The sequence below is a fragment of the Sparus aurata genome, chromosome 14 (genome assembly GCF_900880675.1).
Source record: "Sparus aurata chromosome 14, fSpaAur1.1, whole genome shotgun sequence".
Lineage (NCBI taxonomy): Eukaryota > Metazoa > Chordata > Actinopteri > Spariformes > Sparidae > Sparus > Sparus aurata.
Genome location: NC_044200.1, coordinates 12,885,829 through 12,900,222, shown reverse-complemented (window position 1 = coordinate 12,900,222; position 14,394 = coordinate 12,885,829). Strand labels below are relative to the sequence as shown.

At 46.0% G+C, this 14,394-nt stretch overlaps 1 protein-coding gene across 5 annotated transcripts in view; it reads right to left on the bottom strand.

Annotated features, from left to right (window-relative positions):
• Window positions 1-12,307, bottom strand: part of grm8a (glutamate receptor, metabotropic 8a) — a 254,862-nt gene extending 242,555 nt beyond the window's left edge. For 2 of the 5 annotated variants that reach the window (XM_030440171.1, XM_030440170.1), the window contains exons 1-2: window positions 11,545-12,094; window positions 6,194-7,013 (exon numbers count right to left, since the gene is read on the bottom strand). In XM_030440171.1, the coding sequence (XP_030296031.1) occupies window positions 6,194-6,736 (543 nt within the window). In that variant the 5' untranslated portion in view covers window positions 6,737-7,013; window positions 11,545-12,094. The other 3 variants (XM_030440168.1, XM_030440167.1, XM_030440169.1) reach the window with 3 other exon arrangements.
• Window positions 12,308-14,394: the final 2,087 nt, after the last annotated feature.

The window sequence follows — 14,394 nt, the reverse complement described above, 5'->3', positions numbered from 1 at the left end:
ATGCAGATAGGACCCACCAGACACTTTGTATCTCCGTTACTCTCTTCCACCTCTCTTGCAAAACATTCAATTAACGCCTCACGGGAAACCCCCTTCACCCCCTTTCCACACACGCTCGCGGTCAAGTGAATCCGCACGTCAACGCGTAACACGGTCGGCAGGTTCATCAGACGTGTTTCCAGTGACCTCTTGTTCCTCATCAGGGAGCTTGATTAAAGTTTAAATTACTTTCCCCTCGGTATTCGATCAAAAGGGCGCAAGTTCACGCACACATGTGTTTATATGTTGTGATCGTGTGTGTGTGTTTGTTTGTACATGGCGGATCGGTAATACGCTGCCCCAAAGAGCAGCAGCCTCACATGAATGTACCAATGTTTCAATTTTAACCCCCATGCATGTGTTTTTCCGGGACATTGATCACAGTTTACATCAGCGGTGCCCAAACATTTCCCCTCATAGGGCCAGAACTAGAACTTAATAGCGGCTTCTACACACTTATAGTACATTTACATTTTCTGCGTATACATATGTCTTCTCTGCCACTGAAGAGGGATTTTTCCCCATTTCAAGGCTTTTTAAGGGCTTTTTTTTTACCTTATCTGAATCCAGCACCTGAGACCTGAGCCCTTTTAATGCTCATTTTGGGCAACACAGGTATGAATGAAGTTGACTTGACTTGACTTATCCAGGGAGGAGTTTGACGAATCACTCGCTAGTTTTTAAAAATAATGCCCAGCTTCACTTTGACACATCTTTCAAGCACCTGTAAAAAAAAAAATTTTTTTTTAATCTGCTCATCCAACTTTCCCTGCTTGTCACTTTTTTTCCGCCGCCAGTTTAAAAGGATTCGCTCCGTTCGGCAGCGAACAAATCCAATTAAGTCCTCGTTCGCACGTTTACATACAGCTCTTGTAAAGGAATCATCTCCAGGCAACACTCAACAAATGAAAGCAATAAATAATTTCAGAAGGACAATTAAGTCTCCCCTCATTAACCGTTCGCTCATTAAGTCTGCCTTCGTTAGTCGAGGTTGGGCGATCGCGACCCTGCCCGTCTGTGGCGACCGTGATATTTCCCCCCTGCAGTCGATTCTGAGCGAAACAGTGTGCGCGCGAGGAACGTTCAGAAAACCAGAGACCCGCTCTTGTCCTAATGAGTTCTCCCACTCGCTGTGCAGCGAGCTCAGTGGCTTCATTATCGTCACTCTCTTAATGCGTAATGCCGCCGTAAAAGAAATCAACACCACATCAGTACGCTCCAGAGGACGCCGCCGTCTCTCCCGCTCGCTTTTTGACTTTTTGCCTTCTTGAGTCTTTGTCCTTTACGTCTGACTTCCATTAAATCTGGTCTGCTGTGTCTTATTCCTCAATGTCTCCTTCACACTCCCCCTCCCCTCCTTTCTGCTGTCATTATTCAATCAAACGGTCTGCAGGATTAGGACCAAGACTACAGACCAAATGCCGCCTGACCTTGGGAGTAAAAGCAAATCTGTTAGGAATTGCGTCTGAATTGGCGTCTGAATAACACGACTCCGTTTCCTCTTAATTGCATTTTAATGCAGCTGTTGTCATCCTCGCGAAGCCAGGCGCCAAATTGATTTGTAATTCAGCGGGTGTGTCGCTGCGCCTCAAAAGGAGATTGTTCTCAAAAGCCCCAGCCTGCTGTACGTTCCGAGGGTCTGAGCAAACATTTGCTCTGGCTAATTTGCCTAACAGCAGACAGTGTGTGATTTTTTTTTTTTTATTTGGAGACATGCTGCGCACACAGAGAGAAGGAAGTTTCGCACATGTATCCACTGCGGACCGGCTCTCTTTCGGTGTCACGAGGGGCCACCTGGGAGCCGGGGAATGTTCTTGTCACACAATGTGTTGCGCATAAATCCACCTCAAACAACAGAGAGAAAAGGGGGAGCTGTACTTAGGAAAGCAATCATGGCGATGGCGATACACAGCCAGATTAATATATCAGAGATATCACACGGCGCAGTAGTTAATTCCCCAGAGGGACAGAGAGGCAAGGAGGCTGTGGCTGAATTATGGAAGCAATCGGGTAAAGGCTCGTCCTCATACATACGCATACACAAATACACATATGTAAGAGGTGCAAACCCTTGAGGAACGGCACACGGAGCGCTCGCACATGATGTGAGGCAGTATGGGAGAGCGTGGGAACCACTGCTTCTGACCTTGGCCTCGAAACACACAATCAGAGACGCAGCTATAAGCTGTCTACTCAACGGAGACGAAAGCGAAAGTTTGCATATGTTTGAAAAGCCGAATTAAGTGGAACCGACGCTGATTGAATGAAGGGTCGAGATTCCGGTGAATGTGTGTGAGTGTGTGTTGTGTGTGCGTAATAGCTGTGTTTCCCAAATTCCCCCGAGGCAAAGTCATCACATTCGCACTCACCGGGGGAGAGCCACCACCTATCAATTTGTGAATTGAATTTCATTTTCGGCGTCCAGCGCACAGCGTGCGGGTGTCACAGAGTGAAATGGGCCTCTCGCTTCATTGAAATGGCGAGCGAGGCCTCCCTGATAACAGAGCAGACACACACACACGCACACGAGCGCAGATAGCCCATTAGCAATAGCGTGGATGTGATGTCTTGCTCTTTTAAAATGAAGTTAGATCTGCTGTGGTATCCATACCTGAGTGTGTTTATTAGGTTTTCCAGTGCAAATATTAGCAGGTGGCTGTGGATTGAGTTTCCTTCAAGGTGGCTCGAGAAGGTGACCAAAACTCTCCGAGGCCCCCCGATCCATAATGCCGCTGTAATTACACCAACCGTGCACGGACGCAATCAATACCTTGAGCGTGAAGCGGTTACTTTCGGAGGATGAGTGCTCACAGAGAGAAATGAGGATAAAATACGAGATAAAACTATATTACTCTGCAAGAGTGTCTTCCCTGAGAGGAGCAGCAAACTGGAAACGAGCGCCTGCTGGTGATGGAGAGGGTCGCGTCGGGCTCCAGGTGTGTGCCCTCCGTGTTGAAGCCACAATTTGTAAATCCCCAGAGCAGCACCTCTCTGCCCGCCAATAGTTTCCTCATTAATACGATTCCCAACAGTGGCGAGAAACAATGCACATTGTTGACATTGAAAACAGAGCTGTGCATGAGCTCGCTAGACACCAGTCCTGCTGCTGGTCCACACACCCTCATCCTGCTGCAATATTGAACATATTAAGGTGCAGTAGGTACAGATTTTAGCTGGAACCATTCAAAAAAGTAATAAAATTGTTAACAGAATGTGAATAACAGTTGTATTGCACTGTAATGATATTTACTGAAGTTAGCAGGTTAACCAGCTAGCCCTGCCCCATCCCGGTCTCAAGCTCCTGCGCTAGTGGTGGAAACACAAACACTCCCCTGGTTATCCAAACTCCCAGTTTGGACTGCTAGCTGCACGGCTAACTGAGCTACCTAGCAAATGGCAGCTACAGTGGCCAATTCTTACGTATTGCACCTTTAAGGGATTCTTACAGTTAATTCCAGCTTGGACTTTTTTTCCCCCTTGTTTTGTTTTCTTATTTTTGGACTTTCAGCCAACATTTCCAATCAGGATTATTTGGACTGTACTCAGCAAGTTGCTCAGATCTGGGAATGCGGCAAGTCCACTAAAAAGAAGCCCCACAGGGCAATAAAACACAACCAGTCAGATGATCCAATACATTTTCTGACATCTTATGTGCACTCTCTCTTGATTTTACCCCTCAGTTAAGTGGTTTGATCAACATTTTAAACCCCTAACCCATTTGTTTTGACCCCTCGCTTTCCATTAAGAGAAGCCTGGAGAGGTTAAAATCATTTAGCACTTGCCAAGAATTAATAACATCCATTCCATTTGGATAACTGGTTGGATCACTGGTGGACTGATGTATGAAAAAAGGCCACAACGTGCCCTCTTGTGCCCCTTGTGTGGATAAAACATGATCAATGTCGATGTCTGATCATACACAGTATATTCTTATTTCTTTCCCCAGCAGACTAATATACCCAGGCGTCAGCCGTTACTTTGGTGTGTATAATGTTATCATAACCAAGAAAAAACACTTTAATAATCCAGATCTATTCTTTAACTCTGTGATTTCTGTGTTTCCTTTCAACGCAGCATTGAAATCCTGGCACATTTGGATGACCCTCATTTGCTCTGTTCTTTTTATATGCTAAACTCCTTTGGAATTTCCTCAGAAATCCACCGCAGCGACGGCCTGGTTTCCCCACGAGGATTAACAAAAGTTTTCATCTTGTTATGTCTTATGTCATCGCCTCTCTTCACTCCGTATCATCCCACAAAGCAGAAGCGGTTACAGATAATCTTCAAAAGAGGAACCAGCGACAAAAGAAACACCAACACGACTTTTTTTTTTTGTTTGACTTGATTTTTCTGTGATTGTCAGCGCGCCGCTCCCTCGGCGGCTGGGCACGGTGGTGGAGGGAAAAAGAAAAAAAAAAAAGAGCAAAAAGAAAAGGGCTGTTTTCTTGAGGATTTGGATGTGGAGTTTTTTTTCACACAATCTGTTGTTTGAATCTCTTTTGTCTGCCGCGAGATTAAAAGACACACACACTCGCGCACACCCTCCCATTGCTTTACCGAGCCCCTTGTGTTGAGTGGGCGACTCGCTGTGACTGGCACTGTCAGATTAGCCCATTTAAACGAGACGTATATTTATTGCAGCATGTTTGTGTGTGTGTGTGTGTGTGTGTGTGTGTGTGTGTGTGTGTGCGTGTGTGTCAGTGTGTCCTCCATACTATTTTGAGACCCCTAATGTGAGCTGCATTATTCATGTTAAACCGTGCAGAGGAAGATACAGTCATGTGTAATATAATACCTCTGCCAGGGGCCCCTTGTTGATATCATCTCTCTCCCAAACACACACACACACACACACACTCACACAAACGTGCATAGGTACGTTCACTAAATACTTAAGACTCCCACACACGCGCGCAAACAAACGTTGGCACGCTTATCCAAACATACTGTTACATGTATACATATCGTGGACACGCACAAGATTCACACCCACGCTGACATACAACAAACACACACACACGTGTCAACAGACGCACACAATGCGCTAAATCGCATTAGGCAAATGAGAGCGAGGCAGCGCGGAGCCGGAGAGGCGCTCCTGTTCGAGTGCTGCCGCTGTGACAGATCCTGGCATAAATCATGTTTAGTCGTTGTTGTTGTTTAATGTGCAAATCTTCCATTCAAAGCACGAGCTGGTTGTTAACAAGTTCCTTCAAACACGCACACGTATTCTATTGTATGGATTTTTTTGCAAGAATGGGAGGCATAAAATGTGTGGCCACAAACTCTCACACACACACACATACAAACTCGCTGAAAAAGAGCGTGGGACGGATGTGGGTGTGAAATGCCATGGGCGTCATTACTGGACTCATATTTCATAATCATTCGACCATCCATCAGCGCTGCTCAGCTAATGATGACAACGCCAACACACACTCTCATAGAAAAAACACACCTAAAAAGACATGAGTATCCTCCAATCGCAGATGTGAGAGCTTCAGCAAGGACGCACACACGAGAGGAGAACGCTGTTGCATGCATACACATGAGCACTCATAAGGACGCTCAATTAGGCCCACACATGTACTAGAAAAACAGACTGACACAGAGAGGGATCCTTTTGGACGACACACACAGACACACACACACACACCGACCCGTGCACACACAGAAACGCACGCTGCAGTGAATGAAGTGGCTGTTGACAGATTTCAGCAGTAATTGATACCCGTGTTTGGCAGCCATTTTTATTTGGCTCAACCACAAGCCAGGAATGATCTAAGCCGTGAAGCACAAACACACACACACACACAAAGCTCTTCCTTGCGAGCATCGCTTGACACATCTTGACACTCGTCTCACACACATGCACACACATTTCTTATACACAAGAGATAAAATGACACTTAGGGTTTTTAAAGGCGCACGCTGAAAAAAAAATTGCTGCTTTCCTGATCGGTTAAAGGAAGATGTGGCACTGCTGCCGCTGTCGAAAACTCTAGCAAGACTGACTAGATTTTAATTGGCTGTCATCGTTGAACTTTATCTCAGCAGCGATGATGAGTGAGGGGAAGGTTGGAAATGGCATGCACAGAGATGTTCACACAGTAGACAGCAGAGGGGAGAAAAGAGAAATGGGAGTCAATCTTACCTTAAACAGGCGCAAGATGTTGGCCACCATAATGGACACCGAGCTGGCCGCCGCTCCGATCACACCTACGATTTTATCCGGCTTGGTGAAGATCGGAGGGTCTCCGTTAGCACAGCGGACATCAGAACCGTCCCTCTCTATCAAGGCCTGCACAAAAGTCAGGGACTGCTCCAGTGCGTACGTGTCCCTGGAGCAGGTATCCAAGATCCGGGCCCCCAGCGTGATATTGGGCAGCAGCTCAGGGTCCTTGTTGATCAGGTCAATGGCGAACATCATGGCCTCCAAACGATGGATGCCTTTTTCCTTTTTCAACTCCCCGCATGGTGTGCCACGGTCCCCGCGCGAGTGCACCGGAAATAATCCGCCGAGGATGATGTCCCCGTCCAGTCGGATGGAGTGGGCGTACTCAGGCGCCGCCGCAGGATCTGTTGGGATCCGTTGAGGGGAGGTGACAGGAAGGATCCAAGTGTAGGAAGTAGCCATGAGCAGGAAGATAAGAGAGGGGGACTGTGGGTAGGAAGTCGGGTTCCACTGTGGTTCCATGATCGACGAATGATTACCAAACAAGGGCCAAGGCGATATTTGAAGGGGCTTCAGCAGGGTATTCCAAAACTGTTGAAAAGTAGCGCCTTCCTATTGGTCAAAAAGGGAGGGGTAAGGGACCCCAGGGGTGGAGCTAGCCGAGCCCCATGAGCGAATCATATTCCAGAAGAGGCAGCGTGACGAAGAGATGGTGGCGTCACAATGTGGTGGCGATGCAGCAGAGATCTAGTCGGGAAGTTCGGAGCCTGTAATCCACAAGTCACATCTTCAGTGGAGCCTGTTGAGGGAGAGACAGAGACAGGATGTCTGAGCACCAGTGTGACGTGAACACCAAGCCGCTGCAGGGATGTACGGTCCACCTGACAAACATGTGTAAACCACTCGCGGGCACGGCAAAAACGCAGCCAAGCATACCGAAAAAACAAGTCACAAAAAGACACACATGCTCATTTGCCCGCACACACTCGCATGGGCACAGCCTTTCCAGGAGATCCCTGTCAAAATTTGCACTGCCATCCCATAATTGAAAACCCAAAGTCTGTCAGTTTGTAATCACCTCTACACACACACACACTCATCTCTTGGCATATCAATGAGTGGAACAGCTGCTAAAATGACAGCGGAGAACCTTTGCGAGCTCCTCGGGCTATTCACGGACTACCTGCTGCAGTGGAGATGGGGGGGAAAGACGAACGGAGCGAGGAGGAGGGAGGTCGGGAGGGAGGGAGATGGCGGAGACACAGGCGGAAGAGAGGGAGACGGGGGAGGAGAGACAGAAAGAGGAACTGTGTGAGACAATGTGAGAGAAACGGAGACAGCAGTGAAAAGACAGAGAGCAGAGCCCCCGGGGCAAGTGTGTTGCATCATTCAAACACCTGCTGTTTCATCTGCAGCTAAATGAACACATTACATCCAGTACAACCTGCTATGCACACACACACACACAAAGAAAACACAACAGGTAGATCTAATGTCTACTGGTGTTTCTTTGCATCAACAGTAATAAATGTTGATTTGCCGCGTCTGCTTCCACCCACTGCAGGGAGTTGGCACCTCTCATCCCCCCGCCAGTAATAATGTCATGCTCTTCCCACGAGCTGCACATTAAGCAGGAATATCCTCGAAAAAAGTGCTAAAAAGTTGGTCTGGATCAGAACTGGAAATTGGCTGTGACAAACTGGTTGCTTCTTACTTGATGTAAGAGCTAACGCGCCACCATTAGTCGAGGCCCGGGGGATTTTATTTCCTCATTTGCTTCACTTGATCAACAATTCCCTACTTTACTTCTGTTGAGATCTTAAGGTGGGTTCAGTTTTGTTTACCCCATACATCTCTCCAGGAAAAGCCAACAGAGCATTCATTATATTGCTTAGAAGGGGTAAATAGCTCTTAATAAAGATGTAATGCTAGAAATGACTCTGAATGAAGAATTGCACCAGATATTGCATTAAATTTATATCATTACATCATTTCTACCTATTCAGGCCATCACTCTGAAACAAGACGCTTTATAATAGATGTCCTGCTTACCTCAATACACACAAGCTATGCTATTGAGGTGGCCTTTTTTTCACACAGTTTAGCCGATTAATTAGCTGTGTCGTTCATTCCATTGCTTATCTCCCCTTAGAGAATAACTCCTTCTTAGGGAAGACAGACCACTGTGTATTATCTTGTCGGACATTTTCAGACATATTACTCTTGTTCGTCTGAAGAGTTAGATGAGAAGGTTGACAGGCCTTTTGCTCTCATACACAAGGCAACAGCTAGCAACCTAGAGACTAAATACTGTAAGGGGAAACAGCTAGCCTACTCTGTCTTTTATTTGCTTTCTTGTAAAGAGTTAGATGAGAATATTGATATGAATGTCGTGTTTATAGGCCTACAGTCAATGCAAGGCTACGTCTAGCATCAAATTAGCTTAGCCTCGCATTAAGAGAAGACATCCTTTATCCTTTTAGAGGTACTGCACTCCAGTACCTCTAAAAGTAGTCATTCTTTAAGGAAATTGTAGAGAAACCGAAGTATAAAAATAACAATCTGTGGTTTTAGTCTGGTTTAAGTGTGGGAATATTTCCTGAGCAGGAGCGTGACTCCCTGTCGTCAAGCGTGAGGTTGCCCAAAGAAATGTGTCCAGCACAGATTAAGCTAACAGTGCATTACATGTTATTTATCCAACGGTGAAGAACATAGTAGATGAGTTTTGTCACATCTGGACTGCTTTATTCCCTTGTTTCTACTCTTTATGCTATGCTAAGCTAAGCTAATTGGCTGCTGGGTGTAGTCATATGTTATATACATCAGTCCCAAAGACATATACGTTCACACATTTTACTTCCAATGCTAAACATTAAAGTGTGGATCATTTTGAAGCCAGGCTACATTCGAGGTTGGAACCAGGTGAAGTTGGTGATTGCCCAATGGCTAAGAGGTCCCAAAGACCCCAGGTTTACCATGTGGCATTGTGTCAATATAATGAGTTGCAAATGTATTTTTTACACAGTATGCATCACTAGATCACATTTGAAACTAAAAGGATGGCCACCTTAAAGCAGCACCTGCATCATATCTAGGCAGTTTTGCCCCACGGCCTCCTAGTGAGTCACTCTGGCCCCGCCTATATCGCGCTACATGAGGTCCAACTGATGAACTGGAACCGCATCATCTCTGCTGGCTTTGGGACCAGACTGTCCAAGCAAATCAAAGCATCATTTAACTTTAACCTTTGGAAAAGCATTCAGCAGACCTGCTTGATTTCACCCACAAGGACCCCTAACAGGTTTCCGAGGCTTAGATCTCATCACAGCGTGAGCCACCCTCTTCACTGAATCCATTTATAATTCGATTCTGTCCCAATTAATTCATCAGTTTCTCTCTACTCTAAATGGAATTAGGTCAAAGCCACTCATACACAGACAAGCCGTGGCTATGATTGAAAGCCTTGCTTTTATATGGGGTAGCCGGTATTCTCCTCGCCACAATATTGTTTATTCAACACTTTTTCCCTGGAATCATGCTCCACTTGGCTCAGGCACAGGAAGGGTCCAAATGAGGTCTGGGTAGCCTGCCATTAAGACAATTAAACAATTCATATCCACGCCTGATTACCGTCTAATAGGATCCACATTTGGCAAAAATTGGATCCTCCCAAACAAGGAGCTAACAGATGGACTTAATGGGAATATTTAACCCGACGGGAGCATGTTCATGATTTAAAAACAGTTACATTAATCCAAGATGTAAGTACGTGCACACATCCCAAGAGGGCCGCCAAAAAAAATCAGATCAGGGCAATGTGTGAACGTTTCGTGACTGAACTGAGGCCCCGAGGTTATTAAAAGTTTCATGTCTCATTTGCACTAACTGAGAATTATCACATTTCCCAACGAGTGAGAATCAGCGACATCCTTGTCGCTGTGGCTGTGCTGTATGTCATGCACCTGGTCTTGTTCTATCCTGTGACTCTTTTTACTCTTTGCTCCTGGGAGAGTCCTTGTGCTTTGTGACGCTTTGCGGAGGCTCAAAAAAACCCACATTATTCCTCCCGCGTGGCCACCTAAAAGAAGGCGACAGAAGGAGGTTTCCAGCACTGTGAGGGTCGGTGGCGCAAAAGATGAAGAGGGGTGAAAGCCCCGAGAGGCTCATCACTCTTTTTTAATTTGCACCCACGGTTGGCTGTCGAGTTGAGAGTTGCCCACTGGTGTCTCTTTTTTTTCAGTTTCCTCCCTACCTGGCCTCCTTGGCCTTCCTCCTCTCCTCCCTATTCCACCTCAACTCCTCAAGATTCTCCATTCTCTCCCTTCTGCAGGCCTCCTCATCTCTCCAGGGAGCTCACTGCTCTTTTCAGAAAGTGATAGCTTTTCTGCCACCCTATCCGCTCCCTTTCTCCCTCTCTCTCTCTCTCTCTCTCTCTCTTAAAATGATGTGTTTTTTGGAGTCTCCCATCCAACAATTGCGGTTTGTCTTCTCCGTCACCTCCTTTTCGGTCTCCTCCCATTCATACCTCACTTTTTTATTTCTCACTCTCTCTACCTGTTCCTTAGCCTCCCACTTTCCAGCTGCGTTCTTTAAATGATTTTGGCAGGATCATGTCACCAAAGAGGTGGGAGGACTTGATGCATTCAGTGTTACTGCAATAAATAAATAAATATTGAGTAAGAATGCATGGGTATATGGGAATTTTATTTTTTTCATTTTTCATTTATCTATGAGAGAAGACAGTCAACTCACATTCGCTCTGCCACATCCTTCCATATGTGGATAAAGACATTTAAATCCCAGCTTACATTGCTAATAGACAAGAGACATAAGTCATGTGTGTGTAGATAAAAACACAGCCCACAGGTTCAAGAATAAGAGCCATGCCAGATCAAAGTGTATGGGTGTATGCTGATTATGCTATAGGCTGATTGTCTCTGTGCAGCAGCAGCAGCAGAGCTGCTGGTGGTGGCATTCTGATGCACCCTAATTAAGACAGTGCCATCCACAGTATAAGCAGAGAAACACCATTATGGAGCTATTTCATCTGTTTGCCATTCCCACGCAATATTGAGAAACCCCTGAGAGACACATACCTCTCCCCATGTGCCGCTGAGACATTTACTCACCCAACCACTATGGCTCAGAATCCGTGCGTAATGAAAATGACCAGTAGGAATCAATAAAATCCCAAAAGAGGGTCGAATTGAGATAATAAATTCAAAAAGAAATATCCACCCACAGACAAAAAAGAGGAGGCAACAGCATTTAGTCAGAATGGAAAAGGAAAAAAAAAAAAAAAAAGGCGAAATGATTTTCATATGAGATACCTCAGACAATCAAATCCATCCGACTGTGTGTGAAGGGGTGAAGAAGCGTCGTCTCCAGCCTCCCTCCGCGGACTCCTTGGGGTCCCTGTCCGCCTCGGGCAACTTCCTTGCGGAGCTCAGCAGTTTTTTTCCCCCCTCTCTCCTCCTCTCCAAATACCAGTCCTCAACAGAGGAGTGAGATTTTTCTTTTCTTATAATTTTTTCACCCCCCCACAACGGCAAAACGGATTTAAAAAGACAATAAGACCATCCGCGAGGCGAAGACGCGGAGAAAGAAAAAAAGATACGAAGACGCACAGAAAGAAAGGAGGAAAGAAAAGAGCGCGCTCCGTCGTGACCGGCAAAGGGAAAAAATGCAATTAATAACCCCGCACTTGTTTAAGGTGACAACAGAGGGAGGCTGCCTGTAGCGAAGTCAATGCCCAAGAATGAGCCTCGGATACAGAAAGAGGGGGGGGGGGGGAGAGAGAGAGAGAGAGGGAGGGAGAGAGAGAGGGAGAGGTGCAGAGGAATTCATCACACCCGGAGTCTGTCACTCATGATCAATAATGTTGGTAAAACCCACCTGATTTCTATCCTCTCCCAGCTTTACGCACTTTGCGCATTCCCAAAAAAAAAATCCCCTTCCATCCAAAGTCCATCCACTCGGACGCGCGCCGCTACACTCCTCTCCAGCTCCCCTCGGTGCTGAAAGGGACAGCGCACGACTCACACAGCCCCACCACACACACACACACACACACACACACACACACACACACGCACGCACACACACACGCGCGCGACATGAAACATATGTATCTCCAGGCGTAGTGTCTGCAAATCACCGTCTTAATTGCGCCACCGCTGTCGTCCGGCAGAGTCCGCCCATTCAATCAAGTTTATTACCAATCAATCGGATCGATGGTTTTTCCACATTGGGGGGGGGGGGCTTCGGTTATTCGAGCACATTAATAAGTCATCAAAATATGCTCACACGGGCGTTGCGCCACACTCTTTTAATTGCCTCAACTTCAATCCATTTTTTACTGCGCCCATTGATTCTCCCCCCCCCCCTCCCTCCCTCCAGCCTGTAAAAAAACAGAGCGCCGCGGCTCTTTGTGCGGGGACGGAATTAAATAAATGAACCGCATCCCATCTGCTGTGTAATAACAATTTGATAAGGCGCGTGGAGTGAGGAAACCAGGCAATCGAAACCCCCAGACCCGGTGCTGGTTCTCTGGTGCGACTGTGTGGAAGATGCTCGCAACGGGAAACCCAACTGTAGTGGGTGGGGGGGGTGCCTCACCTGAGAGGAGGGACGCGGTGCGATGGCGCCATCTTGTGGCGGGGGTCGCGTAATGCAGCAGAGAGAGCGAGAGCAGGTGGGGGTCCTCAGACTGCTGTCACCTGGAGAGGGGGAGGGAAAAAGGCAGGGCAGGATCAGGAGGGTTTACCTTTTATCATAATGTAACTAAAAACATTTACTCGAGTATTGTAGTTCTACTTTATACCTCTACTTCACTACATTTCAAGGGGGAACTGTACACTTTTTAACAGTACCACATTCATTTGACAAAACACAAGTGGTAAAAAGGGGGCGTTTGTGGTTCCACAGGAGGCTGCATGTAATCTGATTACATTGGTGCATTGTGGGTAATTTAGGCATCCCGTCATTTATTTCTAAACTGTCCTTAATGAGCCCAGTAGTCACAGTAGGGCTAGGCTGCTTTTTACAACATTATGCCTATGTTACCCACAATGCAACTTTGCCACTGAGTGATATTCCTGGAGGTAATTTGTCAGACTATTTCACCTGCTCCCCAAGACCTGTAAACAAACTTTAATACGTTAATTTGGTGGAGTCAAAGCTGCAGTTTGGAGTTTTGACAAAAAAGTGGACTTAGCCAGAATATTTGTTACCAGGTAATCATTACCTGGTGCAACGCCATGCTGCCTTTGTGAAAACTGAGTATCATTATTTCTCTAAACCAATTCAACCACTTCAGAGCGTAGTGAACACAAACTAATGTTTTAACTGCCGGTCACTTGAAAGACACTTTTGCTAACCAGTAGCAACCAAGACAAAGCTAAACACTGGAGTTAGCATACAAGCTAACAAGCTAGATTTAGCAACAAGCTACGTAGCTCGACTGCCACTACAGCCTTGTGGTTAAAACATAGAATTAAACATATAGCCTATCAAGCAGGGGTCCTTACTTGTCCAGCAGAAAAGCGGCCAACTCTGCCTCGCTCTGAAGTTCTTACAAATCCCGCAGCTCCCTCCACCTCTGAAATGAAGCTCCGATATTTATCCTTGTTTTCTCTCTGGCTCGGTTAAATTCTTTCTTTTTACACTGCTTTTCTTCTTCAGTCTTCTTATTTCTTCTCTTTGATGTGGGCAGTGGTGGGGCATTTTTCGGCTCTGTTGTTGTCTGTTCTCCATCATTGTTTACCATTTGTAAATTTGTAAAGTAAATTCAGCATTAAAATTTCTAAAAACGACAAGACCTTCATTATATAATTTGTTGAGCTTTGTTTACTTTGTCCCAAATTTACTCAAGCTAAGGTGTGTTTCATAAGGTTGCCGACATTACCTAAAGGACAAATTCAAGGTGAATAAAAGTGCTGTAAGTTTCAGTTTCTCCGCCCAAATCTTTTTGTTTTGATTGCGATTTGAAAAGCAATGAAGCTGCAGATGTATCCTGATTCCATTTCCCATGATGCAGCCATCTTTTGTCAGACCTGACCTGCCTAAATGGAGCATGGGTTTGTCTTTCAAACCTCACAGGTCCATTTGAGAATTGAAGTAAGAAGGATGAAGTTGACTTTTGAATTGATGACTTTTTCATGTTACTCAGGCTTTGTGTT